The sequence below is a fragment of the Seriola aureovittata genome, chromosome 3, assembly GCF_021018895.1.
Source record: "Seriola aureovittata isolate HTS-2021-v1 ecotype China chromosome 3, ASM2101889v1, whole genome shotgun sequence".
Lineage (NCBI taxonomy): Eukaryota > Metazoa > Chordata > Actinopteri > Carangiformes > Carangidae > Seriola > Seriola aureovittata.
In genome coordinates this window covers 6,079,161-6,105,953 of record NC_079366.1, presented here as the reverse complement: position 1 = coordinate 6,105,953, position 26,793 = coordinate 6,079,161, and the positions used below count along the sequence as shown (strand labels likewise).

At 43.1% G+C, this 26,793-nt stretch overlaps 2 protein-coding genes and 1 non-coding gene across 9 annotated transcripts in view; all 3 read right to left on the bottom strand.

The window, feature by feature from the left end:
- The window catches only part of htt (huntingtin), a 34,469-nt gene extending 14,092 nt beyond the window's left edge, over positions 1-20,377 (bottom strand). For 4 of the 6 annotated variants that reach the window (XM_056372154.1, XM_056372159.1, XM_056372155.1 and 1 more), the window contains exons 1-40: positions 20,009-20,377; positions 17,920-18,003; positions 17,159-17,279; positions 16,795-16,854; positions 16,583-16,662; positions 16,169-16,307; positions 15,544-15,685; positions 15,191-15,369; positions 14,901-15,105; positions 14,556-14,603; positions 14,201-14,278; positions 13,660-14,063; positions 11,274-11,400; positions 11,066-11,181; positions 10,821-10,932; positions 9,173-9,310; positions 7,682-7,840; positions 7,467-7,564; positions 7,242-7,381; positions 6,970-7,033; positions 6,717-6,817; positions 6,449-6,595; positions 6,114-6,234; positions 5,848-5,993; positions 5,523-5,704; positions 5,158-5,381; positions 4,876-5,002; positions 4,372-4,496; positions 4,167-4,277; positions 4,009-4,086; positions 2,440-2,663; positions 2,250-2,328; positions 1,925-2,086; positions 1,781-1,836; positions 1,442-1,590; positions 1,169-1,305; positions 952-1,068; positions 690-812; positions 301-560; positions 4-146 (exon numbers count right to left, since the gene is read on the bottom strand). In XM_056372154.1, coding sequence (XP_056228129.1) covers positions 4-146; positions 301-560; positions 690-812; positions 952-1,068; positions 1,169-1,305; positions 1,442-1,590; positions 1,781-1,836; positions 1,925-2,086; positions 2,250-2,328; positions 2,440-2,663; positions 4,009-4,086; positions 4,167-4,277; positions 4,372-4,496; positions 4,876-5,002; positions 5,158-5,381; positions 5,523-5,704; positions 5,848-5,993; positions 6,114-6,234; positions 6,449-6,595; positions 6,717-6,817; positions 6,970-7,033; positions 7,242-7,381; positions 7,467-7,564; positions 7,682-7,840; positions 9,173-9,310; positions 10,821-10,932; positions 11,066-11,181; positions 11,274-11,400; positions 13,660-14,063; positions 14,201-14,278; positions 14,556-14,603; positions 14,901-15,105; positions 15,191-15,369; positions 15,544-15,685; positions 16,169-16,307; positions 16,583-16,662; positions 16,795-16,854; positions 17,159-17,279; positions 17,920-18,003; positions 20,009-20,106 — 5,404 coding nt within the window. In that variant the 5' untranslated portion in view covers positions 20,107-20,377. The remainder of the gene's footprint in view (positions 1-3; positions 147-300; positions 561-689; positions 813-951; positions 1,069-1,168; positions 1,306-1,441; positions 1,591-1,780; positions 1,837-1,924; positions 2,087-2,249; positions 2,329-2,439; positions 2,664-4,008; positions 4,087-4,166; positions 4,278-4,371; positions 4,497-4,875; positions 5,003-5,157; positions 5,382-5,522; positions 5,705-5,847; positions 5,994-6,113; positions 6,235-6,448; positions 6,596-6,716; positions 6,818-6,969; positions 7,034-7,241; positions 7,382-7,466; positions 7,565-7,681; positions 7,841-9,172; positions 9,311-10,820; positions 10,933-11,065; positions 11,182-11,273; positions 11,401-13,659; positions 14,064-14,200; positions 14,279-14,555; positions 14,604-14,900; positions 15,106-15,190; positions 15,370-15,543; positions 15,686-16,168; positions 16,308-16,582; positions 16,663-16,794; positions 16,855-17,158; positions 17,280-17,919; positions 18,004-20,008) is intronic. The other 2 variants (XM_056372156.1, XM_056372158.1) reach the window with 1 other exon arrangement.
- Positions 3,817-3,946, bottom strand: LOC130167131 (small Cajal body-specific RNA 14). Its single transcript, XR_008827243.1, has one exon. It is a non-coding gene; the product is annotated as a small Cajal body-specific RNA 14 (non-coding RNA).
- Positions 20,378-21,024: 647 nt separating the features above from the next.
- The window catches only part of grk4 (G protein-coupled receptor kinase 4), a 43,857-nt gene continuing 38,088 nt past the window's right edge, over positions 21,025-26,793 (bottom strand). Inside the window, exons 14-16 of one of the 2 annotated variants that reach the window (XM_056371635.1) lie at positions 25,923-26,060; positions 25,455-25,632; positions 21,025-24,643 (exon numbers count right to left, since the gene is read on the bottom strand). In XM_056371635.1, coding sequence (XP_056227610.1) covers positions 25,456-25,632; positions 25,923-26,060 — 315 coding nt within the window. In that variant the 3' untranslated portion in view covers positions 21,025-24,643; position 25,455. The remainder of the gene's footprint in view (positions 24,644-25,454; positions 25,633-25,922; positions 26,061-26,793) is intronic. The other variant, XM_056371634.1, reaches the window with a different exon arrangement.

Sequence of the window (26,793 nt, the reverse complement as noted above, 5' to 3'; positions counted from 1 at the left end):
CACCACTTTTGAAGACATGTATGAGACACATGAGCAGTGTACCCAGCTGCTGGCAATAGAAGGTGTGCTGTTGCTCTGTAATGTCCACTTTCACCTCTCTGGAGGAAATATCATCCAGCAACACTCCAACCAGCTGGAGGAGGAACCTGGAGGGAGGAAGGGGAACGAGACATTTCAAGTGAAAGAAGGGAAAAAGGAAAGTAGAGTCATTAGCTGTTTTTTAAAAAAAATAAAAAATAAATAAAAAAAATGTGAGGGATGTTTTACTCCTACATGTTAGAAAAACTGTAAAACACTAACCTGGCAAACGTTTCCTCAGGTGGGGCTTTTTGTGCCTCACCATTAGTTTCCTGGTTACCGAGTGTGTCAGCAGCAGGCAGGTCATTCGGGGAGAGGCTCTGCTTATGGAGGTTACGGATTGTGTGGCAGGACAGGAGATGTGGGGAGAGTGAAAGCTCGTGGACCCGGGACAGGACGATGTCCTCAGTGGACTGGGAGACGAGTACCCTGAGCACTGCAAGGATACCGGACACCCACAGCTGGACGGTAGCTACTGATGCCTGGAGGAGCAGAGGTTTGATTTCAAGTTTTCAAAAATCTTTATTTTGCAATCACCTAACAAAAAGATAGGCAAGTGAAAAGTCAGCCCAGATCTTTGAGCATGTTCAGATATCAGAGGAAAGCCTCACCATAGTGGCTGGGATGGTGAACATACTCTTGAGCAGCATGTCTACAGGCCTAAGAGAAGAGGGCGCTACAGTCTCGAAAAGAGTGTTCAACACTCCCAACGCCTCTGGAGAGTCCAGATGCATCTGTGAGGACAGAACATACAAATATGTTTAAGTTGCCAGACCATTACATACATTGTATGGCTACTACTACTATTATCAGTACTACTACTATTTATCAGTAAGTGCTAACACCTTTATTACCCTGGATGCATTTTCCTACCTGCTGCTTGGCAATCATGGGAAGTATGACATCAGCGATCTGTCTAGACAATCTCTTCCACTTGTCCTCATTCTCTTTGTGACACTGCTGCAGCACAAGGATGAACATCTCCAACACCTAAAAACACACATGTGAGAGGCACATGTAAAGGCAAGACACAAAAGTGGCTGGAATACTACACGACAATAGCCTGCTGTGTCTCTTTGCATCTGCATACCTGATGGTGCTGTACGAGTCTGAGCAACATGGAGACCACCACTTCTTTCTGCGTATCCAGCTCTTTGCCTGCATCTGCTTTGTTTGAGCCCCTCAGGACAAACAGGTCATGAACTATTGGCTGCAAGGCTGGGATGGCTATCGAGGAAAGCAAGTATATCCATGTCAGTTATCAAAGGGTCGTCAGCCCAGAGAAAACAAAGGGCTCAATAAAACATGCTTAACAGTACTGAAAATGATTATATGTGGTGCATATTGCTTGTGTTCCTCTTACCGTGTGTGACAGCTTTCCTGCCACTTGCCATGATACCGTCACATAGCTGGATGATCTTGGGAATGCTGATTATCTGCTTGGAGTGGTAGCGCTCATAAGACAACAGCACCAGGAAGAAAAAGATGTTTGGAATGATGGCCTCTGAATCTCTGTCCAAAAAGTATGACATTTTTTTTTTAGCTCACAGGATGGATTTGTAAATTAAAGCCAACATATAGTAAGTGGAAGCAACCTATGATCACTGATGTAACCAACACGGCATGAAAGACATACAAGTTTCTGGAACTGCCACAATAATATGTTGATGTTTTACAGGTTTCAGTGGTGACGAAGATGTACCTGAACTGTCCCACTTCAATGTACTCAAACTGCTTCAGGACAAAGCCTATAAACACCTGAAACACAAAAGAATATTTCCCTGAATGAGCCAAGTTCCACAAGTTGAAAATGAATCTGTACAAAAGCATAAATGTCCATTTTTACCTGATCCGAGTCCAGCAGGCAGTAGTTGACTCTGAGCTGCACAAGCTGGGCTAGCAGGTCCAGAACTTGTCTCTGCAGGGCAACAGAGGTGCTGGTTGTGTACTGCTTCAACGCTTTAATCACCAGCGGCTCAAACAGTCGAATGTGATTGTGGATGGCATTCTAGAGGTTGGAGAATAAGAAGGAGTAAAGCGCTTTTCAGAACAGCAGCACTTTGCTCAGGCAACATTTGGTGTCTTGATCCATGACTTTTTTTTTTTTTTTAAGCTGTTCACAGGCACAGCTTCAGGTTGAAAAAGTAGCAGGACCTGACATCTAAGTGTACCTTGTCTCCTCTTTGGCGCGTTGCATTGGCAATGTTGGACCTCAGCTGGTTGGATGCTTTCTGCATTACATCAAACCATCTAAAAAGTTTAAAAAGAGAAAAGTTGTCTAATGTCCTTCATATTCAACGCAAACAGATCTCCTGCACACCAATCAAACATCAGCTCATGTCTAATCGGTGCCTTACTCACCCAGAGGTGTCCTGCTCCTGTTCGGCCTGCACCATGTTGCGGAGACTCGCATCAGCAAGAGCCTGTGTGAAGTGTGTGTACGGTGCCATGAAGCAGTAGTGGTAGAGGCCTGGTCGCAGGCTGGACGAGCCGAGGCGCAAAGCCTTGCCCTGGGAACATCTGGGTCCACTCAGGACGCCCTCGTACTGGGAGGCCAGGTTGGTGCCAAACAGGGTCTTCAACAGCTAAAGAAAGTGGAGTCTTAAGTTAAAACATCTAACTTGGATTTCATATAGTTCTAAACAAACTTGCTTCCAACTTTAATTACGTATTTGACTCTAACAAGTGGGTTCTCTAATTCTGGAATAGTCTGAAATAGAACCCACAGTATTCTTCATCAAGTCAGTGCCTTTTCTGGGAATCAAATAATTAACTTAAAAGTTGCAAAGCGTGTAGCAATGTTTTTTAGATGTTCTTTTTTTTTTTTTTTTTTTTTTTTTTACAATGAAACTGGGAGAAAATAAAAGTTGCAAAAATGGTCACCATCTTTTTTTGTATAATTCATTAAAAATCAAAAGGCAACTTGTACCAGTGGAAATAAATCCAGTGCAGGTGGTGACCCAGTCTACAAAAATCTTATAGGGAAAAAGAGCAAATGATTATGCTCCTCTGCTCTGTCTTAATCACAGGTAGAGCTGATCTTTATAATAACCTCATGATTTTATGAATTTCTGACAAAGTCCCCCACCCCCCCACGATTTCTGCTTTTGAAACAGTTTCATCATGAGTGAATGAAAGGATGTTTTCCATCTTTTCATCTTTACTAATGAACAATTTCATTTTCTGGGCAGCTCAGAGGCTACCGGCATCTTTTAAGGTGGAATGTTTTCTTGAGTGTTACTGAGTGATTGATGTTTGGAAATCAATCAATACACCTTAAATGTCAATGACAACTTTGACCATTTCATTAGTTTATATTATTTTATTAGATAGACTTTAGTAACGATCAGATCTTCAAACACTTAAAATGTTCATAAATATCAACCAGATTATGTGAACTGTAGATATTTTATTTCATCGAGAGGAAAAAAAAAAAGTACCAGTTTTGTGACATACATTAAGGTTGTGCGGAGGGACTGGTATGATTCAATGTTCAGGTTCAACTCGCTATAATGATTTTTGATCAAATTTATGTAAAAGTTGATTGGACAAAAATGCAAGGCTGCACAGAATTCACAGGGATTGGTTGAATTTGCATTAATTATTATGATTGCAACATTCTGGAGGGATTACTCAATGCTGAGCCTATCCAACTTCAACAGTTCATTTGTTGTGTCTAAAGGCACAGGCAAGATGACATCTAGCTAGTATATTTCTGTGTGTGTCTATATAAATATGAATGTATGGAACCATCGCACAGGAAGCCCAATGCCTTTACAGGCCCTGTCGGCAGGAACCAGCCTCACTCTGTGTGGAGTCGTACCAGTTGCTGCACACTGCTCAGTGCTAGAACCATAGAGACTGCCACACACAGTAACTGTGACAATACAAAGATCTACAATTAGAGGCATAAACACATGAATTACTGACCTGTTGTACACAGACTGTAGCCATGGTTGGTTCTCGAGAGAAGCAGGACTTGAGGTAGCCCAAAATTTCCTCCACACACTGACAGAAAATAAAACAAACACTATTATTAACACTGTGAGAACAGTGTAGAGTTGTAGAGCTGATCGTATCCCCTTTACCTTGCTGATGTCATGTAGTGTGGCCAGCTCCAGCAGCTGAGACAGAACATCTAAAGTTGAACGTAGGAAACCTCCAAACTTCTCCTGGCTAGTGTGGAGGTCCAATGTCACCTAGGAGAAAAAAAATTAAATTCTGGCATCATTTAGGCTACAGAATAACAAAAAACATGTGAGAAGTGGCTTAAAAAGAGATGAATGTTCTAACCTTGTAGTTGGCATGTGTAGCTTTGAGGACATCGTAGAGCTTGAGGTAGGGTGGCAGGTGGTAGAAGCTGCCAAGGGTTGTAGATTTGTTTAAGGCTGCTGAGCCTGTGCTGTCTGCTGGCCTGCCTGTGTAGTGGAAAAATCCAAAGAGACCAGTCTGATGAAACTAGTGCCTATAGCGTTAACCATTAAAATCAAGCTATTCATTACAGAGGTAAGGAAGGCTGTTTACCTAATGTATCAAATCTATCAAGACACAGCTGCATAATGTGATTTCTTATTGTAATTTCTTCATCATGTCTTATCTCTGTATAAAGTAACAGTTTGAGGAGATGATGGCTCCTGCTGTCAGAAACTGTCAAATTATAATAGCCCCACTTACAAGTGTGATAATACTTTTATAATTTTACACCACACCTGCTCACAAAAAGCGCAAACAGCAAAAACTTATGAAAAGCTCACTGACAGACGAGCTCTGTTAGAGAATGGTGAGGTGTGCCTGTACCTGTGTTGACCTCATTGCTTTTCTTTGGGCTCATTGGGGCAGCACTGGGCTCGACAGCCTCCTTCTCCTTGCCTTTCCTGCGGATGGGACTGAGGGAAGGGGTGTTGCTCAGGGAGGGGAGGGTGGCCTAAACAGAACAGGATACACAAAATCAACTTAATATAATGGCCTTCCTGCAGATACATCTTGTAGATAAATGTCACAAAAAAGTGGCTTTCAAATAATCGGTTTGACGATGAGCCAATCAAACCGAACAAATAAATCTCTCTCTATCAGACTTACCTTAACTGCTGGTCCTGGGGGTGTGTCGTCCAGCACATGGGCACAGATGTTGAGGACCTTGAGAAGGTGGGAGAAGAGCTGCTCTAGCATGGCCACCAGGGAGCGCTCTGACAGCGCTGCCCAGGGTTCCTCCATCTTATTTGGACCGCCACTGGTATTCGAGCTCCCACTGCTGCCTTCCTCCTCTCCAGCCCATGGGTTGCGCATGCATTTAGGAGCCACAGCTGTGAACATTATTATCAGACAGGATAAGCGATAACATTACTGATTTACCCTGAGAGTTGAGGAGTGGTAATATGTTTGGAAATAAGTATATTTGCAAGCTACATAAGCAACACTGTGAAATTTTAGTGTATATTACCCACCGGCAAGCAGATTGCCAGAAAGCAAAAGTGCATCCTGATGCGCAGACAGATCCAGTGGAAACCAGGCGGAGGAAAGTAAGGAGAGGACCATGTTGGCCATCCCCACTGTCAGAGTCCTCCGCTCAGTGTCTGGTGCAGATGAGGAGGTGGAAGAGCCTGGAGCACCGCTGGGCTGGGACAGACTGGAGGAAGGACAGTGAGGCAATAGTCAGGTGTGTATATAGTATTAGAAATGAAATGTATAGAAAGTCTGTGTTGTGTGGCATATTATGCAACAAGACTGGCAGGAAAGAATAAATTCACAAGGGAGAGAGGGTACACAAACCTGAGGGCCCTGCCCCTGCTGCGGCTCAGACTAGAGCGGGAAGAAAAGCTGCTACTGGAGCTGACATAGCCGCAGTGCCAGCCTGTGCTCCATGTGCACACTGGAAAATTTGCAGCCAAGAGGCACAGGGCCTCACAGCAGCCAAACTGCAGAGACGCAAATGAATGGTATTTACACATGTGATGAAAATACAAAATCACAACACCAGTAACATGTTATACAGCAGCAAATAAGTTAAGGCTTCATATGCATGGCAGGAAGCTTACAGTTAGGGCTCTGGAGGTAGAGGAGGTGAACGCGTGGGAGACGGCAGAAACAACTCTGGACAAATTGTTCTCCAATGTGACATCAGACACAGTGTTGGACAGGTTGAAGCCTCTGTACGTCCTGGCAGAGAAAAGAGCAGTTCCTCAGGTGTAGAAAACTTTTTGGTACTAAGGCTTGAAAATTAGACCAAGATCAAAGCTTCAGTAGTACAATAAAATATACTGTAGGCACCATGAAAATAAACACATGGCCAATGATCTCAACAATCATTTCTCAATAGGATGCCATAGGGAGCCTGTCAGATGTGACACCGAATGAAAATGTTTGCGTGTACCTTGTGATTGTAGTAACAGTGAACTGGGACGGGGGTTGTGTTTCATGCATAAGCAGCTGCAGGTAAACTGAACTCTGGTCCCGGGCAATAGCCACCACCGGGTCCACCTGGCCCTGGTCACAGTCATAGAACAACCTAGGAACCAGTCTGGTAAAGAGACGACCACAGAGACACAAGGGTAGGGTTTAAAAATGTGCAGTTAAGTCCATTATACACAAGATGCGTGACACTGACAATACACTGTGATAAGACAGCGAAGACAGTGTACCTGCTGACAGCAGAGGCAGCCACATGCCGCACTCTTGGATCATCATCTCCCAACAGACGGATGACCACATCATTCAGGATCCTGTCCTGCAGCCGCAGATGCTATATGGAGAAGAATATGGACAAATTAGGACTCAGTGAAGGAAACTAAAACTGAAAACGATACATCCTGCAAGTGTGTTAATGTATCTAAAACAGTAAGACTTGCAATTTGTACAGCAGAGAATACATAGAGGGTAGGCTGAAAAACTTACCCCAGTATAGTGATGATCGCCTTTGTGCAGAGTCTCTGTTTTCCTCTCCAGGAAATTAAGTAATCTAAAATGCAGGAATGAGTGAATCTTTAAAAGGCAGTCAAAGGTAATACATTATAATGGTTAGTTTCTGCTAAAGTTGAGTCATGTTGCATTTTTATCTAAAAATTAAGTGTATCTAAAAAATACATTTTGTAGGTTATGGTGATGCTGATTATGGAAGTGCTCAGTCCAGTCACTACAGTAAGACGGTTAAAAAAAGTTTATCCTACCGGAAGTCCATTTCAGCCAGCGTCTCCAAGAGCTCAGTGCGAACGAGCCAATAGGATAAGTCCCTCAGAGCCAGCAGGTCTATCACCAACTGCAAGCCCAGCTCACTGAGGGTACTGCTGCACACCGTCATGATGCAGTGCTGAAACAAATTAAATAAAAAGGTAAGACTCAGACACAAGCACAAACACACAGAGTGTTGATACACTCATGCAAATCTGTCTTACCCTCACTGCAGAGCAAGCCATCTTGCAGGTGACGGAGGATTCATCTTTGAGAGTTTTCTGGAGCAAAGGCACCAAGTCCACCAGGGACAAAGGGTTACCTGGACAGGAGAGATGGGTGATAGGAGTACCGTTAAATACAATCCAGACTTTCATCATGTCAGCACCAAGAGAAACAGACCTGCGCAAATACCCCAAACACACACACAGACACACACCTGTTGCACTTTGCACACTGGCCAGCCAGGTGTTTATGTTGTAACGTGTTTTGGTGAGTGCGGCCTGCATGATGGCTCCACAGAGGATGGCTGTGGTCCCTCTGATCTGGGGGTCCCCATGGCCAATGAGACACAGCACATCACTGATATACTGCTGCTCTGCAAGGGGACAGAGAAAGGGAGGGGGTCAAAGACAGAGCTAAAGACACAGTGGAAAGTACACATAAATATAGTTACAAATAAATGCATTTTTAACTGACTAATTCTTCCATTGCAGTAGCTGTGAAAAATACACAAGTCCGGGGGCGTCATGTGGCGTAGTGGTCTAAGCAGGCGCCCCATGTGTAGAGGCTACAGTCCTCGCTGCAGTTGGCCCCGGTTTGAGTCCCGGCTTTGCTGCATGTCATTCCCCCTCTCTCTGCCTCCCCATTTCCTGTCTCTCTCTACCATCCTGTCCAATAAAGGCACAAAAGCCCCAAAAAATATACTTAAAAAAAAAATAAAAAAAAATACACAAGTCCTTTCCACTGAAGACGTTTTGACATGTCACAGAAGGAAAAGCTGAATTCCATTTAGCGGATTCAGTTTCCTGCTATTGTGCATACTGGCTCACTGTCATCACTAACTGGGACACAGGAATTCAACAAAGCCATTGTTAGTGTTATTCGAAATACCAAAGCTTTTCCGTCAATGACAAGTCAAATATCTGCTGTGAACTAGGCTTATTGTGTTCCATAAAACACTTGAAATTACTCCTTATGGAAGAACATAAGGATCAGAACATTTCAGAAAAAAATCCACTCCTGCTTTTGTTTTCGACCGACGTGATGGCCAGTGACAGAGGTGGTTCTCTGTTGCTGCAACCGGAGGAGAGAAAACTGCAGCAGCCTTGCTCCTGAGGTTTGTATGTCATATGACATGGTGATGTTCTGCAGCCCCAACAAAAGTCAGACAGGATTTATAACCAGCGTGCACTGTTTTAAGCCCAATATGTATCATGTTAAGTCAGAGGTGCACAGCCCCACATGAAGACAACTGAGCCTCATGGGACCATGTGAGAGCGTGTGGGTCACCTACACAGGTGTTTTCACTTATTGCCTGATTAGGACTGGGTGTATACAGACTGTGCTTAATTGACATCACCTGCTGCTACTTTACTAGCTCAGGGAGTCCAGTGACATCACACTGTTTCCTGTACAGCTCCTCCCACCTTCACCCTGAGCAAAGATCAGCTAATGAGTGAAAACCACCTTGTGGATATGCAGTTTTTTTGCCCTGAAAATTTGAATTTTGTTGTGTTAAAAATTAATAAAACACATCTGACTGAGTGGGATGAGCTTAATTATTTATTATCATTATTATAATTATTATTGCAATATTAATTCTGTCCAAAAAACACATGCCTGATCTAGACAGCCCTGTCTTAATACTAACCTATTTAGGTGTCACACGTCATTTAAATAGGATTGACTTCATATTTGGGGCCCCTACCTTCTGCTGGAATGCCGTCCAGCGGCTCCAGGTAGAGGGAATTAAAGAAGGCTTCAGGATGTAACGCTGCTGCTGCCCCAACACAGCTGACCGCCAGGGCCTTCACACTCACTCGCACCTCCTTGTCAGGAATCAGACCTTGAGAAACACAGAGAAGAGACATTAGTAGACAACCAAGTAGTTTCCCTTAGGGGTGGCAGTTAAACGCCATTTAAAAACCTCTCACGACTTCATCAAGCTCATGTCGGTTAAATTGGTTATTACTTTCCCTAATGCATGCTTTCAAGAACTGTCCCCTTAAAAAAAAAAAAAACTACCTCATGTTCAGTCTTGTGCCACTAACGTTAGTCAGCATTCACTCAAAGTAAAGCTGGAGATAATGAGCTTCAATCCGAGAAGCTTCTACCTAAAGAGAACGCCATGTCCATTGTTTTGGAACATTTTGGCTTCAGAGAAGATGCTGCCAAAAGTGACAAAAAGTCAAATGTAAACACTACAGAAAAAAACTATTTCAGTACCCAAAGGTAACACCAGCAATATGTTTGGAATATACTTGGAACACAATCGCATCGCCTCTCGTCTCTGCTTTTTGCGGATGATGTGGTTCTCTTAGCTTCATTGAGCACTGACCTTCAGCTCTCGCTGGGGCGGTTCGCGGCTGAGTGTGAAGCGGCTGGGATGAAGATCAGCACTTCCAAGTCTGAGGCCATGGTTCTCAGCCGGAAACGGGTGGATTGCCCGCTCCAGGTCGGGGGGGGAGGCTCTGCCTCAGGTGGAGAAGTTTAAGTATCTCGGGATCTTGTTCACGAGTGAGGGTAGGATGGAGCGGGAGATCGACAGGCGGATTGGGGCGGCGTCAGCAGTGATGCGGGCGCTGAATCGGTCCGTTGTGGGGAAGAGGGAGCTAAGCCAGAAGGCGAAGCTCTCGATTTTCCGGTCGATCTACGTTCCGATCCTCACCTATGGTCATGAGCTTTGGGTAATGACCGAAAGAACGAGATCGCGAATACAAGCGGCCGAAATGAGTTTCCTCCGCAGGGTGGCCGGGCTCAGCCTTAGAGATAGGGTGAGGAGCTCGGTCATCCGGGAGGGACTCGGAGTAGAGCCGCTGCTCCTCCATGTCGAGAGGAGCCAGTTGAGGTGGTTCGGGCATCTGGTGAGGATGCCTCCTGGACGCCTCCCCTGGGAGGTGTTTCGGGCATGTCCCACCGGGAGGAGGCCTCGGGGCCGACCGAGGACACACTGGAGAGATTATATCTCTCGGCTGGCCTTGGAATGCCTCAGGATTCTCCCGGAGGAACTGGTGGAAGTGGCTGGGGAGAGGGCCGTCTGGACCTCTTTGCTGAGGCTGCTGCCCCCGCGACCCGGATCCGGATAAGCGGGAGACGACGACGACAATCGCATCGCTGAATATGAAGAGCGCATGGCTCAAAAAAAGAGAGGCCGATAAGCGCCAAAGTAATTGTTCTTTTATCATAATCAAGGTAAAAGTTTGAAATAATATTGATTTGAAGTCATACCACCCATCTCTACTGTTGGTTTAAGTTAATTAATTCAGACATCTTTGATCACAAGCACATCTCAAACAATTCTATAAAAATATAGCCTGCATTTGACGCATTTTGGGCAGTTTTTATAAATCACTCACCATTCTTACGCCCTGTCAGCAGGAAAGAAGCAGCCAGAAGACGTACACAGTGCACCAGTGGCTCCATCTCCTGGTCTGTGTAATGTCCAATAGAACCTTTTATCCGTGATGGCTAAGACGCAGGCAGAGAAGAAACATAATCAGACACAGGATCATTTGTTGTCTTGCTTATATTGCTCATATTATATTAACTTCCACTGTGAAACACTGGCACTGAGGTTTTTTTTTGGAGGATGCGTCTTTACCTTGTTGTCAGGTTCGGGTTCAGCAGGTTCGTCCTTTGGTATGAAGCGGTCCACACTGCTGTCTGAACCCTGCCGGTTGTGACCTCGACCCTCAAACAGATGAGGCTTGCTCAGAGCTGCACACAAACACAGACATAATAACCATGATCAAGACTTCATATCAATGAGCAGAGCCTGTCTGTGTGTATATCTTTGTACACAAACATACCCAGTGCTGACTGCAGGAATGGTTCAGGTGGTTCTTCTTGGGAGGACGGTGCAGCTCCTTCATCTTCTTCATCCTGTAGTGTTCCAATCTGCATCCCAGAGTACTGACTCTCACTGCCATCCAGCACCTTATGCACAGACACAAAACACATGACTCCAGAAGGGAACTAAACTCAGCTTTGCAAATACACCAAACGCAACAATCTGTTTCAGTTTAAAATGCAACCGCATGCAAAGGACACCTAAAGAGTTTTGAGTCACTGAGTTAGATTTGCTGGGTTGAGGACAAAGACACAGCACAACAAATGGCTAAAACTGGAAGTCAAACGACTGCTCCCCTGTTCAAACTCTAATGAATCATGCTCGGGTCTGACACAATTTACAGCAAATCAACTGCATACAGGAAAAAAAAGCACAGGCTTGATAAACTCTTGAACTCTTCAGTTGTGGTTGCCACAGGCCGCCAGAGGAAGAGCAAGCTTTTGATCCAAACTATTTGACTCTGAAATTCATTTCCCGTCGATCAGGCAAGTCTTACTTTTACTTCTTAGTACACATGATTTTTACATCATCTGCATGACCTTTTATAGAGACCTAGTTTGGTGAGAAGACTTCCTCCTAGGAAGATGCATCTATGAAGTACTCTTGAGGAATTTGAAATATATTGTCTATTTCACCAGGTTTGGCTTCCACTGGAACAAAAGCCCGTCATAGCCTCTCGAAAGGGTATAGGGAAAATAATTAAGGAACAGACGGCCTTCATGCTTCTAGTTTTGAACTTCATGGCAAGCCAGTAAACATGGGTTATCGGGGTTGCTTGTTTTTACAAAGGTCTTTCAAAGGCATCTCATTTTTGGGAGGGGAATTACTGGAAACAAGGAAAACAAGGGGCACAATGTACTGTCAGTGACAGTACAGTAGAGAGGGGAAAGTAGCCAAAAGCAGGAAAGAATTCTGTGCACGGGTTGAGACGAACAAGCGAGCGAAAGGAGAAAGAATGAAGAAAGCCAAAACTTTCCAGACAAGCAAGCCCCTCCCACTCGTTTTCAGTGTCCAATTGGCTGACCTTGTCACTACTGCTAGAGGAAGAGGTGGCATAGAAGGAAGAAGAGGAGGAGAAAGAGAAAGAAGAAGACGAAGAGGAAGCAGTGTAGACAGAAGAGTCACTGTCTGTGGCATCGGGACCCTCGGTGGAAGTTGGCGAGGGTGGGGACGGCTCAATCACCCGCGGCAATGGAGTGCGCGACTGCGGCAATGGAGTGGGGAGAAGGATAAAGGTGAGGGGGGCAAGATCATAGAGGTAGAATTGTTAGAATGGACAATCTCACAACAAAGTGTCTCCAGAGAGTCACAGGTTTACATGAACCTGCCTCCCAAAGACTCAATGGATTCAATATAGGCTGTGACATCACATTTTGTTCGATGTGCTATGAGGAGCAGATGTGACAATTTTATAAAATACTGTAACATCGGAGTTTGCATTTTTACTCCATTCCAACTACCAAAACCAATATTTCAAACATAACTGTCAGCCACTTTCCAATGTGTTTAAGACTTTGTGCTACAGCAGGCCTGTATCTAAAGTTCTAACATACATATTCCCATTTCCATTTTAATAGTAACTGTTACACATGGGGTGGAAATATTCTGCTTTGGATTTGTGTGGCAGTCAGTGGCACACTAAACATTGCTAGGATAGGGAGAAGAGTGGGTTCCACTAAATATCAGTAAATTCTGGATGCAAATGTCGCTACATGCAAAATCCACCACGAACTGCTTCAAGAAACACAAGTTGAGGCTTTTGAAGCAGCTCTCAGTCTCCTGACCTAAACATCAGTGAAATGCTCTAGGTGAGTTCAAAACATGTGGTGTGTGGACGACAGCCTAAAAGTATCTCAGAACTTGACGTGATCTGCAAGAAGAGTGGGTGAAAATCCCTGAATCAAGAACAGAAAGACTCTTAGCTGCTACAAACAAAGTGATATCTGCCAAAGGAAGGTTTACTAAGGACCGACTCAAACTTGCACCAACTTTTGTACATGCCACAATTACTGTTTTTTCATATTTTATAAGTTCATGAAATATAAAGTAGCAGTGCATTGACACTGCAGGGGGTTTACATAGAACTGTAGCTGTTGTGCCAAACAGAAGTAGGAATTCATTTTTTTGTCCATTCTACAAATCCTAATTCTATGAGGTGTACTGGAGCATCATTCATAAACCGGGTACTTGGTCATTACATCCAGACCCCAAGGTGAGTCTTTCGGGTATCTAGGGAAGAGCGCACTGTATTCTACACACATATACAAAAATAAAATGCTGTATCCTTAAGCTGTTGCCCTGAAACTAATCAAATCTCTCTTGGATGCCTATACAGTCACACTGACCAGTTCTGCTACGTCTGAGGGAGTGACAGCTGAGTCTGGGCCCTCTGTGGTGGTCTGGGAAGAGTCGCTGGGTGGGAGTGAGCGATCATTAGTGCCTAGCAGAGTTCCACCCTCTCCCAAGGGTCCTCCCTCCGGCGTGGCGTTTTCTGGTGTGGTGTAGTCAGCCGTCTCTGGAGTAATGTTGGCCCCGCCACTGGAGCTCTGGCTCAGCATTTCCTCCTCGTTGTCATTGGGTGACTCTGGAGTGTCTGATGCAGATGTCCCGCCTCCACCTCCGCCCTGCTCTGAGGAGGCACTGAGGTCCACGGAGTCACCAGGCTGCAGGGTATGCTGGGAAGAACGTGGCTGCTCTGTGATGATGTCAACCTGGGCTGCGGAGGAGCTGTCTGCACCAACGACTGACGCTAGGAGGACAGAAATACACCATATCACTTTTTTTATTTCAGATTGGGGAATTACCATCTGGTTTGAAGTGTGAAGTTACTGAAGTCTAGTTGGTAAGACTGCCAAATTACTATGGATTCTGGGTGATATATCTCACCTGTGAAGGCACCAGTGGTCACCTCTGTCCTCTCAGGGTCATCCTCCAACCCATCCTCCTCTCCAGAAAGCATTTTACCTTTTAAAAAAAAAACAAAAAAACAGTTTTAATGTCAATTAAACATTTAAGCATTAACACCAGCTTAACAGAGGAAAAACCACCTGGGCATGAGCAATTTATTTCAAACTGAGTGCATTCAAATTAATAACACATGAAATTCAAATACTATTTATCAAGAATTTAGAGGAAAATCAACTGTCTTAAGTGACCCAGTCAAAGGTAAATTTACCCAAGCCCTGACTGGAACTTGAGTGAGAGGGTTGAGGTGAGCAGAGGAGATAAATAGACTAGTCACCTCTCTGTTTCCTGAGAAGGAGTGGACTGCAGGAAGACCCTCCCCCCGCTGCAAGTGGCAGATAAACAGGAAGTAGAAACGGGAGGTGATGAAGAGAAAAGCAGCAAAAGCTCAGAAGGACTCATAGGAAACACAAACAATTAGTTACAGGGAACCAGTTAGCAAGCAAAGAAAAAGGCCACAAACACAGACCACAGCAGAAACTAGAGAGCCAACACAGTTTGGTCGACTAATGTCCTTGCAAAGTCAGTATGGGTTAATGAATTAAAAGCTACCTGAAGCAAATGCAGGGCCCACACTGTTCAAGAAGAATAACAAGATTTATGAACACGGTCCGTAGCTTACCAATGAGCTCGAGGATGCTGCCAGAGCGTGCACGGCTCTCGATGTCCTGGCGAAACACTGTGGCATGTGGAATGCTGCCAGCAGTGATGAGCATGTGCAGAAGCTCTGGCGGAGGAGTCCTGAACATCTGCTGCAGGAGCTCCAGAGCAGCTGTGACCACATTGTGATCCCAGTGCTGTGTGTAGTGTAGTGTGAGCTCGTACACCTTAAGACACAAGCATGAAAGTGAGCCAAAACTTTATAATAACTGTCTGACACGCGCAAGCACACAATCACATTCTTCTCCTTACCTGTAACAGCTGTTCAGGTGTTGGCTGTACGTCAGCCTCCTTCCTCATGACTCCAAAGCTTCCTTTGAGGCTGGTGGTGTTGACTTGCTGCTGCAGCAGAGGCATCAGGTAGCGAAGAGTTAATAGCACCCCTAGAATTAGGTGGCTGGGGTGCTCCTCATCCACTGGAACCAACAGTCCTGGAAAAGGAAAAAAAGTGAGGGTGTATCTTTCTTTGTCCAATCTGAACATTTGTAACCTGGGTACCTGTAACTAAAAAGCAGTTGGCTGAAATAAGCTTAAGTGTCAAGTAAAAGGTTGGAAGGCAAGAAGGTGTGTGTACAGAGTATGTGTGTGTGCTTTGTGTGTCCTACCCAGCAGCACATTAAGCAGCCAGGTGTAGAAGTAGCTGGTGCGTCTGGAGTGTTGGCACACACTGACAGCTGAACTTGCTGCTGTCCGTCTGATGGTCGGGGAGCTGGACTTCAGGTTGGCCACAAATGACTTCAGCAGCACCTGGGACAAACGTGGTTAGACTACAATGAAAACACACTTCTACTTCATGTATGTGGTGTCCACTTACATTTGCAACTTCTTCCTGTCTTGGCATGTATGGGTGTGTTGGTGTGTTGTAGCCTATATTTTGTCTGTTTGCAGTAATTATTTTATGGTTTTTATTTCATTGGAAAGGAACAGCGCTTCAAACGCTGAATGTTTCTACAGAGCCAACATGAGGAATATATACAGTTTCATTTGGACCCCACTGTACTTCTGAAGTCGAGAATCCTTAGGAACAACATTGCATTTCAGCTAGTATTAAATGGCTTTCAGGGAAACTAGGTCCAGTGTGTTTACAAGAAGGCTGGAGCAGAGAGGAAAAAGGATAGGAAGCATCAATTTCATCAAGACAAAATTTGAAGCAAAGCTATTGTTTGAAAACAACAATAATCTGAGCCCAAATTCAATTTCCATGCCACTGTTTGTACCCTATGTAGATACCTTGATCTCGCCATCATTGGCAAAGTGTCCCAAAGCTGACATAATCTTGGGCATTGCTGCAGCCAGAGTCTCCTGCACCGTCTCCTCCTGCCGCTTGGTGATTCTGGTGAGGCACGGCAACAGGTTGACCAGGTAGGGTCTGCAGCACAAAGTGGAGATGGAGAGAGGGGTAACAAGACATTCACCACAAAGATGAGTAAAGGGCATTTAAAGCTGATTATGTTTGAAATACTTAAAAAATAATCAAGAAAATACAATTAGCTTAATAAGGTGGTCCCCATATTTGAAATCATTTAAAGTGATTTTTAAAGGAGCACAGTAAGTTAATAAAGTACACCAAATTTGTTTTCCCCCCCACATAGGATCCCTGCTTGTCATGTGAATGAAGCCTTTTTCGGGCATATGTGCTTATACCTGCATTTCTGTGGTCTGATGAGATGGGCAAGCTCAGCAAACCTCCACAAAGCAGCCCTCAGACTCCGAGAGGCACCGTTCTAAAGAGGAACACCAACACTCATTAACATCTCAACAAGCATTTCATCACCATTTCTACAATCATAGTAATATATTATAGGAATGACAGATCACAACAAAATGGCTCATGACGCAGACACATATCTCATTACCTTTTTAATTTCTTTGTACAGCTCCAGCTGCAGTCGAGGCAGGTTGGAGTCCATCAGCGCCTGAAGATAAATATCAAAAATTAGCATTCTGAGCAACATGGATGATTCAACAATAAAAACCTGTTTAAAATCTAACAACAAAAATAATGGCTTGGTGTAAATTTTGCTAATACTTATCATCTTTTATTGTTTTTAAATTGATCACATCTTTTCATGTGATCCAAAAAAAGGGAAGTGTACCATGACCCAAGTGGGCGCCAACTAAAAATTTACTTATGATCAATTCACTATTGATCCTATTTTTAAGGCAAAATGAAGGAGAATGTTGAGGGAGCCTGGCTGAAAGTTTATAACCTCTCCTTACTTTGATGATTTTGTTCAGGCACTCATCGGCTACCATTCGGACATCTGATTCGCTGTCATCACTGCAGAGCAGGAACATCTCCATGGCGATGCCCAGCAATTTCTGAAACTCGGGAGACGTTCTGTTCACGGGAGCAAAGAGAACAAAAGTCAGGCAAACGTCCTTACACACAAACACATTTAACTTTCAACAGACATTGTTTTTGTGCGTCAATAAAACTACTCTCTAATGTTCACAGACCAAATGTTCAAATGAACATACCCACACAAGTGTCTCCCATTCAGTTGTATTTAAGTCAAATGCCTTTTCCTTTCTCACGCACATACACATGACTCGCACATAGATCAGTTTTGTAGTAATACATTAGATTTCTTCTGGAGTAGCTAAATAGTTCAGACTTAATTTGATAGGGTGAGATGTTAGTGGAGAATTGTTGATGATTATAGTCATGACTACTTCTGAACTGGAGATCAGTTTCAATTCCAGACTGCTGTGATAATCCTCAACAGCAGAGGCCAATATAATCTTAGCTGCTCTTACAGTTTTAAAGTAATATAAACTAGATTCATGAGGGCAGCACATGATGATGGGTAGAATGTGACTGAATTCTGGCATAAAGTCAGAAGTGAGAATATTTTGTTCCCTCTTAGCCTAACTCAAACTGGCATCATTAAACTTAAGTAAACTGTAATAACAGAACTTAGTAAATTGTAAAATGTGATTGGGAAAAAAAATATTTAAGTTCAGTTAACAAGGCCTACCTCAGAGACTGAGCTACGATGTTTTCACATATCGTCAGACAGTGGGTCACCCTGTCCTTCTTTGTGGTGGCCTGTTCCTTTTTCCTGTGAAAGAAGAAATATGGGGAGCATGAAGAGAAGTGGCAAAAAAGCAAGAGGCAGTCAAAGAAAAGGAGAGATGGAGGCAGAGAGGGAGAAGGATTGGAGAGAGCCATTCAGATTCAGTGCGTTTGTCAAAGTCTAATGCTGGAAATCACTCCATCTTAATTAAATCTCTTGCTAACAGCCAAACAGCACAATGAAAATACAACACACTGCTCACTTCTCTAGATAATAAAAATATTAGATTTCAGTGAAAACACTAAACTACAGAGATCCATGAGGGCATAACAGGAATCCCAGCGTACAAAATTAAGCTAAATCTAACAGTGTTCCACGATTAAAGTGAGAATGGTCCATCTAAAACACTTTTGACTACCAAAATGCTTCAAAGTGGAAGCTCACAAGACCACAACTTCAGACCTGTCTAACCTAACCTATCCAAATCTAACCATACAGCATATATCTAAGTGAAAGGGAAGCAGCAGTATAAACCCTGTCCCAGGATTTTGAAGATTACTAAGGGGATACAGAAAGAGAGAAGAATCAAAATTCAAAATTCATGGTTAATGCATGCATTTATTTTCATTAGATGTATAATACTGAAAATTATGCAGAGTAGGAGGATCAATGATGGATATAGATTCAAAGTAGTTGCTCTTTCACACTGTGTGCATAGAGGTTGCAATGTTATCAGTGGTTACATAATTGATCAAAAATAGTGACCTCCTTTTGTAAACCTCCTGAACACTACAGCCATCATACAAACACAACAATAAAAGTTGTTGACAATGACTTCTTAGACATGACACAGGCCTGCCCCTGTACTGATCATAACTCAGTGCCTGCCAAATAAAATTTTGTCTGACTTGATCATGACTTGCTGCACTGTCACATTGACAAAGGAATTATAATCTTCTAAGAGCCAGGCTGCTGCAGCTTTGGCACCACAGCTGCTTTCCACTGACAGCAGAAGCTCAATGCCTGATGGGAGACCTGGCTTCCCCCTAACGTAAGTCCTTATTGGCTCACCAAATTTAAACTCATTTGAGTTTAATGATGTATCACGATTCTGAATAAGGGCTTTGAGCGGTTACATGGAACATACCAATTTCATACGACAAAAGCATTGTAGATAACACATTTATTTATGACATTAGTGAAAACTGCCTGACTATGTTAATAAACTGGTAATACTAATCAAAAGGAAAAAACATCACAAAGAGTGTACTGCTGAGAACAGGGGAAGATTTTATGGACATCTGGACTGGCTGATGAGCTTGATGAGTCCGTGGGTGCTATTCAAACATTACGAGAATTCATGGTCATAACACGACAGATCCCCTTGGCAAGACTGACTAGGCTGATTATATATACTCTCATGTTTTCCTTGGTTTGCTGAGCAGGGGCATAACACAAACAAGGCATAAGGCACCACTTGTTCCACTGATCAGGATGGGGTAAATTACGTCAGTACAGGTGCATTAATATGGCATTAATATGACGATTGATGCACCTAGTCATCGGCGAAATTAGTTATAATATCTGTCCTTCTGTGTGATTAATTACATAACGTTAAACCATTAACGTGGCTTTTCAAACAGAATGCCTCAGCTCAGAATAATTTATTAAGCAGACACTGAACCGTTTAACTGGTTCCTGACCCCTTTTGCAGGTGCGTGGGCATCAATTGGCAGACGTCCTCTATGTCGGCTATCGTTCAGCTAGTCTGACCCTACAAACCTGCCAAGCTAACACTCGTATGGCGTGAATATCAAGAAAAGAAACCTCGCTAGGCATAGCTGCAATGTCTGGCAAGAAGCATGTGTAAGATAGCAGAGAAGCTTAAATACCAGCTTAGACTCTGACTGTTAGCCTAAACTAGCTGCAAGCTAACTATTAAACCTTGCTTACCTGAGAGGCGCTAACGTAGCTAGCGAGCTAAGCTACCTGTCTAGCCCAGCGCCTGTTAGTTCGCTATGCAATCACCATTAGACTAAAATCTACTTACTGCCTCTGGACAAGCTCCTCGGCGGTTGGTGGTCCCTGTTGTTGCTGGAATGACTTCAGAGACTCAAAGGCCTTCATCAGTTTCTCCATGGTGGCCATTTTAGCAATCAACAGTAAGCAAGCTAGCTTGGCTAGCTAATATTTACTATGTCAGCTAACTAGCTAGCACAGTGGGGACAAGTTAGCGCACGGAGAGAGCAAAGCGGTGCGTAGAGCGACGAGAGTGCTAACACTGCTCGCGACAACTACCACCAGCTCTCCGCTTTCTCTTTGCGCAAGAGGTCTCTTATTCTTCCACAGTATTACTCCTAAATGAATAAAACGTTGGTTGATTACAAGCCATCTTTGAAGCAGCGTTGCGTTCGCCAGACAAATCACACCGGGAAGTGGAGTATATGACAGCTTGACAGAGAGGGGAGAGGGTGCAGCCTCAGTAGCCAATCAGACTGCGTGTTTATGTTGAGTGGCGTGAGAAAGAACCAATGACTAACTGTGATTTTTTTTCTTTTGTTGTTATTGTTGCTGTCACGGGACCGCTGAAATCCAGCTTGTGAAAACAGATTGGTGCAAGACCAATGTTGTGGCAGTGGAGTTTATCGGTGTGTCAAGGGGGGTATGAGTGGAAAATGTGAAAGTGAGGAGGCGACTAAATCGCGTGTATTGAAATCCAAGTTGTCCATCTCTCACGTTCACATTTATACTGTAGCTTATTATACCCACAACCCCTGACTCGGTAGGTGTGGCAGAGAATGAATGGAGAAAACACAACCGTCCAATAGAAAGAGATGTACTTTAAAGAGAACTTTAATATGCAATTATTTTCTGTGTAATGGATGAACGGGGTAGTAGTGGCAGCTTTAATGGAGTCCCACCTGTAGCAAATATCCTCTAATGCCACCAGTGCAGTTACTTATAGTGGGTTGAACATGACATAGCCTGTGGCATGACACTATTTTTTATTCCTCCTATGCCTATTTATTTGCAAGAAACAACAAAATAAGATATGACACAAATAAGTAAAGACACACGTTTTTTTTTATACAAATGGCAGTGTATTATTTCATAATTACAAATGTCAGATATGGTACAACAACCAGTGATACAACTTGTACAAGAATTGACAATGACTGCAGTGGTTGAACAACATGACTGTACAGATACAAAAGAAAAAGAAAGAAAAAGAAAAAAAAAGAAAAATCAATAAGTCCCGTGCCCAGATTGAATACCAATAATGCATATGCCATTCCTCCTTCCTTGAAAATATCACTGAACTGACATCTGGACAGAAGAGTGTGAAACCCTGGAGGCCTTCCAGACTTGTATCGTGGTTATCCCAAAACTAGACTCAAGTGACATCGAGGAACTGAGGATCTCTAGCTTCTGGTGAGTATGACCCCAGTTTTTTTGGGGGGACTGACTCACCATCAGTGCCTTGGAAGAAGGCAGAAGAGAAGGAATGCTTAAGTATTCAAACCGGGCCAACTCAGCTGGTCACTTAGCCATTTATAAAGTTGTCCTCAGATACCAGTGAGATATGTTGGCACTAGAAGGTCATCATTTACATATATAAGGAACCTGAAGTATTACAAACCAATACATGCTTGAGTAATAAAACATATGTATTTTTTTTTTTTTTTTAAAACAGGCATTAAAATGCACTTAGTGCGGACATTCAAAACTGTTGAGCTGTTTAAATTTCCTTTATGTGAAGGAATTTCTCTCAGGACGGACGGAAGGATAAAGAGGTTGAAAAATAAGGGGGGATGTCAGAAATTAACATGGTAATTGGCACACATAATAAAGGCTGTCTGTCTCTCTTCAGTAAATTCTTCGGCTAACAAAACAAATTTGTTTTACTTAAATGTTGCTTTTGGTATCATTGGCAAAAAGGTTAAAGACACTTCCTATATAATCATTGTCAAATCACACCATAGTGCAATGGAACTGAACAAAACATCTTTACTGCTATATGGATGGTATAAAAGTAAAGTTACTCCAAACAATGACAGAGGCATGGGTGGCAAACACAGTTTAGTTTCCCTGTGTGTGTGAGTGAATGTGTGTTAGAGCTTAGTTACATGTTAGAAATACACAATTTACAAGGTTTTTGAGGCTAAAGAGCTAAAAGGCTAAAATCTACATTGGCAAGAGAAATCAGCATCAAAATGTGCCTGAGAGCAAAACAAAAAACAAAACAAAAACCAAAACAGAAAACAAAGACACTCAGAAACTCAAGTGACAAAAGCCAGCAACAGCTAGATGCACACATTCAAATCCTGATTTTGATGGAGTGTGCAACAGGGGGCAAAACTTTAGAAAAAGCCAACTCTCCAAATTGGTTTACTAAATGGGGAACTACATGCGTACCATTTTAACTGTATGCAGTTTTGAATATTAAAAATTCAAGTGACATTCAAGCCCCTACACAATTTGAAACTATTGTATTGATAAAATGCAGACATTGTTTGTTTGTTTTTTTGTGGGAAAAATAAAAATAGAATCATAATGAATCAATCCTTCAGGTAAATTGATTCTAACTGCACAGGGGCATAGCTAATTTATTTCAATGCATTAGACTGAACAAAAGCTGCTTTAGCATACAGTGTAATATACACGCACAAAGCTAACACGTCCAGATTGGATATTCACAGCATTAAAACAGGTGGTGGGGAGTAAACAGCAACTGCCTCAAAAGCAAAATTCAAAAGCGAAATGGCTTCAAATGCCTCTGAAATGCCAGTGAGAACAAACAGAGAGTGAAAATAACGAATCCTGATAACAACATGTTTGGGAAAATGTATTTGTTCATGATTGATTAACTTGAATAGGAAACACTTCTTCTATAAGACAATAATGCACAACAATTGTGGTTCTGCAAGTGGTCGAGTGTTCCTTTACACAGACGATGGTGCCTCTGCAGGCAGGAGTTCAGACATTATCCCCCCCAATTCCTCTCAGTCTACACACATACAAGAAACTGTCTTCTGTCATTCCTGTCAGACAATAACATACAGGATTTCAATGGAATAGTTAAAAGGTGGTCGCTGTTACACTGAACACATATTATCTCTATCACAAGCACAGCTGAAGCCTGATCTAGCTGGAGGTCTACTAGCAGGATAAGTGGCCGACAGGCATCATGCTATCTATGATCAACAGGCGCAGAGGCCAAAGCAGGCTGTGTCTTGACTCAGTACAGAGGCTAATAGCTGCTGACAGCTGAATCAATAGAAGTAAATTTGATGCAACAGCAATTTGTTGTCTAGATGAAGCCATTGTGAGCTGCAGGTCAGATCTCTGATACTGTGTCATCGTCGTCATCATCCTCATCATCCTCATCCTCATCATCATCATCATCATCTGTCTCTATGCTCAAAGTCATTTACCAGTCAACCAGTTGTAGGCTTTCTGCTGTACTCAAAATATGGGTAGCAAATTACTAAGAAATTTCAAGGGAGAGGTTTTCCACTCTGCACATAAAACAGGTTCATAATAGGGCAAAGCCAGGTAATACGACAAAAGCAGAAAAAGTGAATGAGGAGTAAATATAAAATAACCAAAAAAAAAATCTTCTGCCTGAGTGAATAATGTAACAGACATTTACTGAACAGCTGTGCTCCCAAAGGGAACACATATCTGGCATCTGAAAGTAATGTTCTGAGGCTTTTGAAGCTCTTGAAAGATATTTCGAGAGGTCCAGGAATGATATCTATTAGGCTTTGTGTCCCTAAAAATGGCCTCCATAGTATTTCCTTTTTATTTTAAGGATATTTAATGCTGCACATGCTGACTGCTGACTATTTCCTCAGAAATAAATCCACGCCATCTCTGCTAGAATCAAGCCGGTACAGGCACCTAGAAGACGGTTTACTACACACGCCATTCTTTCCACTGCCACCTGCCTATCTGGACTGAGGGAAGGACATGGATTATCAACTCGGACTTCCAAACTAAAAGTTAAAGGAGCAGGCGGAGAGCTGGGAAACATGGGAAGGTTTAAGCAGCATGGCATCAACACAGCAATGTCAGACTGGATTCATCTGGATCTACGCCCGTCATTCAGATCTACCTGAGCCTTGAGGGTTACAGGTTGGTTTGGGACGGGATGGATCTGATGTGCTAACAACACGTCACCAAATGGCCAAATCAATGACAAACATACAGCACATATAAAAACAAAACGGCCTTATGCTACATTGAGAAAAATAAAAGACTACTGGTACTGTGCTTCTTAAAAAAAAAAAAACTCCCCAATACACATTATCCATACTCATTCCAAAAGGTATAAAGGAAATAAAAATGTAATGTATGCATTCAAGTGGTACTTTTATGGCTTTTTGTACAATACAACCTTTAGTGAAAATATACATCTAGACATAAATTCAAGTACAAATGTACAAAATCTTTAAACTCATACTTTTTTCTTTAATTATAATACACTTTTAATACAGCTCATAAATACAGGTCAACATTCACTGAGTTCCTAAGATTTGCGCTCGGTTGGAGTTTGTGGTGAAGTTCAGCGGCGAAGGGGAGGGTGGCGGGGGTGGGTGGGGGGCGGGCAGGTGGAGGGAGTGGTTTAAAGTCGCGAGGGCTCTTCGGTCTCGTCGTCACTGTAACCGCTCTTAAAACAGACCTGGGAAGAACCAAAAAGTGAGGATACAATCACTAAGATTAGCAGCTTCCACAACTTCTCCTTCTCACATGTGCAAGATGTCACGTTCACCAGAAACGCTGACCGTGACTTCACCACATGGCAAGTATTTCTGTCTCAACTGCCTCATCTTTGATTGCGCCTGCAGGTCTTCCTCTCAAGGTGCACACTACACCTCCACCAATAATGGAGGGAGGACTGTACGTCACCTGAGAGGCAAAAGGGCCAAAAACATCTGTGAAGCACTCACTGCTGCTTGAGAAGCGTATTGCTGTGAGTGCACAGTGACTTTGACTGAACTAATCAAACTGAAACTGTAGAAATGTGGGGACAAAATGAAGGATTTTGAAAAGTGAGGGGGCATATTGCTCCCCTCCCCAGTGGAAATGACATCTTTCAGTTCAAAGGAAGTCTCAGTGATAAAAATCTGTTAGTTAAGAAGCTCCTTCAACCAACGAAGAACCATTTTATAACCACATTTTGTGTTACTGCATTAAAATATGGAAGGCAAAGCTTTATGTCACGTCTTCCCACAACCACAAACCAGTTCTCTGAAGAAAATATTCCTTATGTTTGACCCCCTGCAACAAAGTGGCAAAGCAACAAACAAAGGGACAGAAAGGGACAGAAAATTTCAAATTCAGAGGAGAAAGGAAGGGAGGCCTTATTCTAACCAACACAAATGAACTGGAAACAAATAATCAAAGGAGTTCAGGAGTAATCTTTTCACATGTTGAGTTTGGACAAGGCCTGGAGGGAAAAAAAGGGAGGAAAGAAGGAAGAGAGGAAGTACCTTAGCCCCCACCCCCTCGAACAGTTGCCGGAGCACTAGCACTTGCCTCTCTTCTGAACAGGCGGTAGAAGAAGCCTCTCTTTGGTGGAGGGTTAGGCCGATTCATGTCCAGGTCTGGGCACAGCGTCCCGTCTGTCTCGTAGACATTGATTTCTTTAAAGCACTCCATCTCAATCATCTACAAAGGATGAGAGGTCAAGTTATCCAACCTGATACGTTTCACTTTTCAAATCTCTGATTTACACATGGAGGATGTGAATCAACACCTATAAACCCTGTCTAATTTATATTCAGTAACTTGGCTCATTCATAGGGAAAACGCATATTCACATTAATAACCAATGGCATCAATTTATCCTTCCACATTAGTCTAGTATTCCTGTGTCACCAGCAGAGCTGTACTGCATTAGATCTGTCTGCTGTGGGACTGGACGATGACATCATCTCGGCAGCCTGAGTGTGCAGTACCTCGTTCTGCCACGGGATGGAGACACTGCCTGTGACAAACTTGTGGTAGAAGTCATCGTCTGTGGGGTCAAGGTTCACGCCTTTGACAGTGGAGAACTGCTCGATGTCCAGGACGTCTTTACAGTACACGGCCCGAGGCTGAGGGAGAGAGGAAGATAACAGAGGGAGAAATGAGACAAAAAGAGGCAGAACAACTGTTAAAAGTCTAATTATTCTTGGATGAAAAGGGGGAAATACTAAACCTGAAATACTTTAAAATCATATGGATATTTGACTAACATGGAAATCTTCACATGCCTGAGGACTCTTTGTTGCTCTGTTTACCTCAGTGTGGCCCTACTGACCTGAATAACCCAAAATAGAAACACCGATAACACTATCTACTTTCAACTATTGATTTAACCTCTCGGGTCAGTCACTCTCTCTCACTCGGTCTACTTATGACACTGAAAATGAAATGTAACGATTCTTTCTATGAACACTTTTGTTATCCCAAAAGTCTAGAAGTGCAGCACAACATAAAAGCTTACAGTGATTTTGGCTGAACTACATTTTATCCAGGTAAGGTGGTGCTCATGTATTACACTCCGTGGTTACACATATACACACGTGAGTTTCCATACTGTTCATTGTTAAAAAGCTTCACTGGAGGTAATTGTGATGAGAAAGCGTAATGTTATAGAGAGCATGTTTTCTATTTTATCATGATTTCATACAAAGACACTGGAATCACACTCCTGCTTCTCACCACCCCCTTTGGCTACCATGATAGCCAGGCTTATACTGGAAGTGTTTGTTTACTTGTGACAATGGTATTTCCTGTATGCTGATTTGCAGCTCGCCGAGGTTTCAGGCAACAAGCTGTGAATCA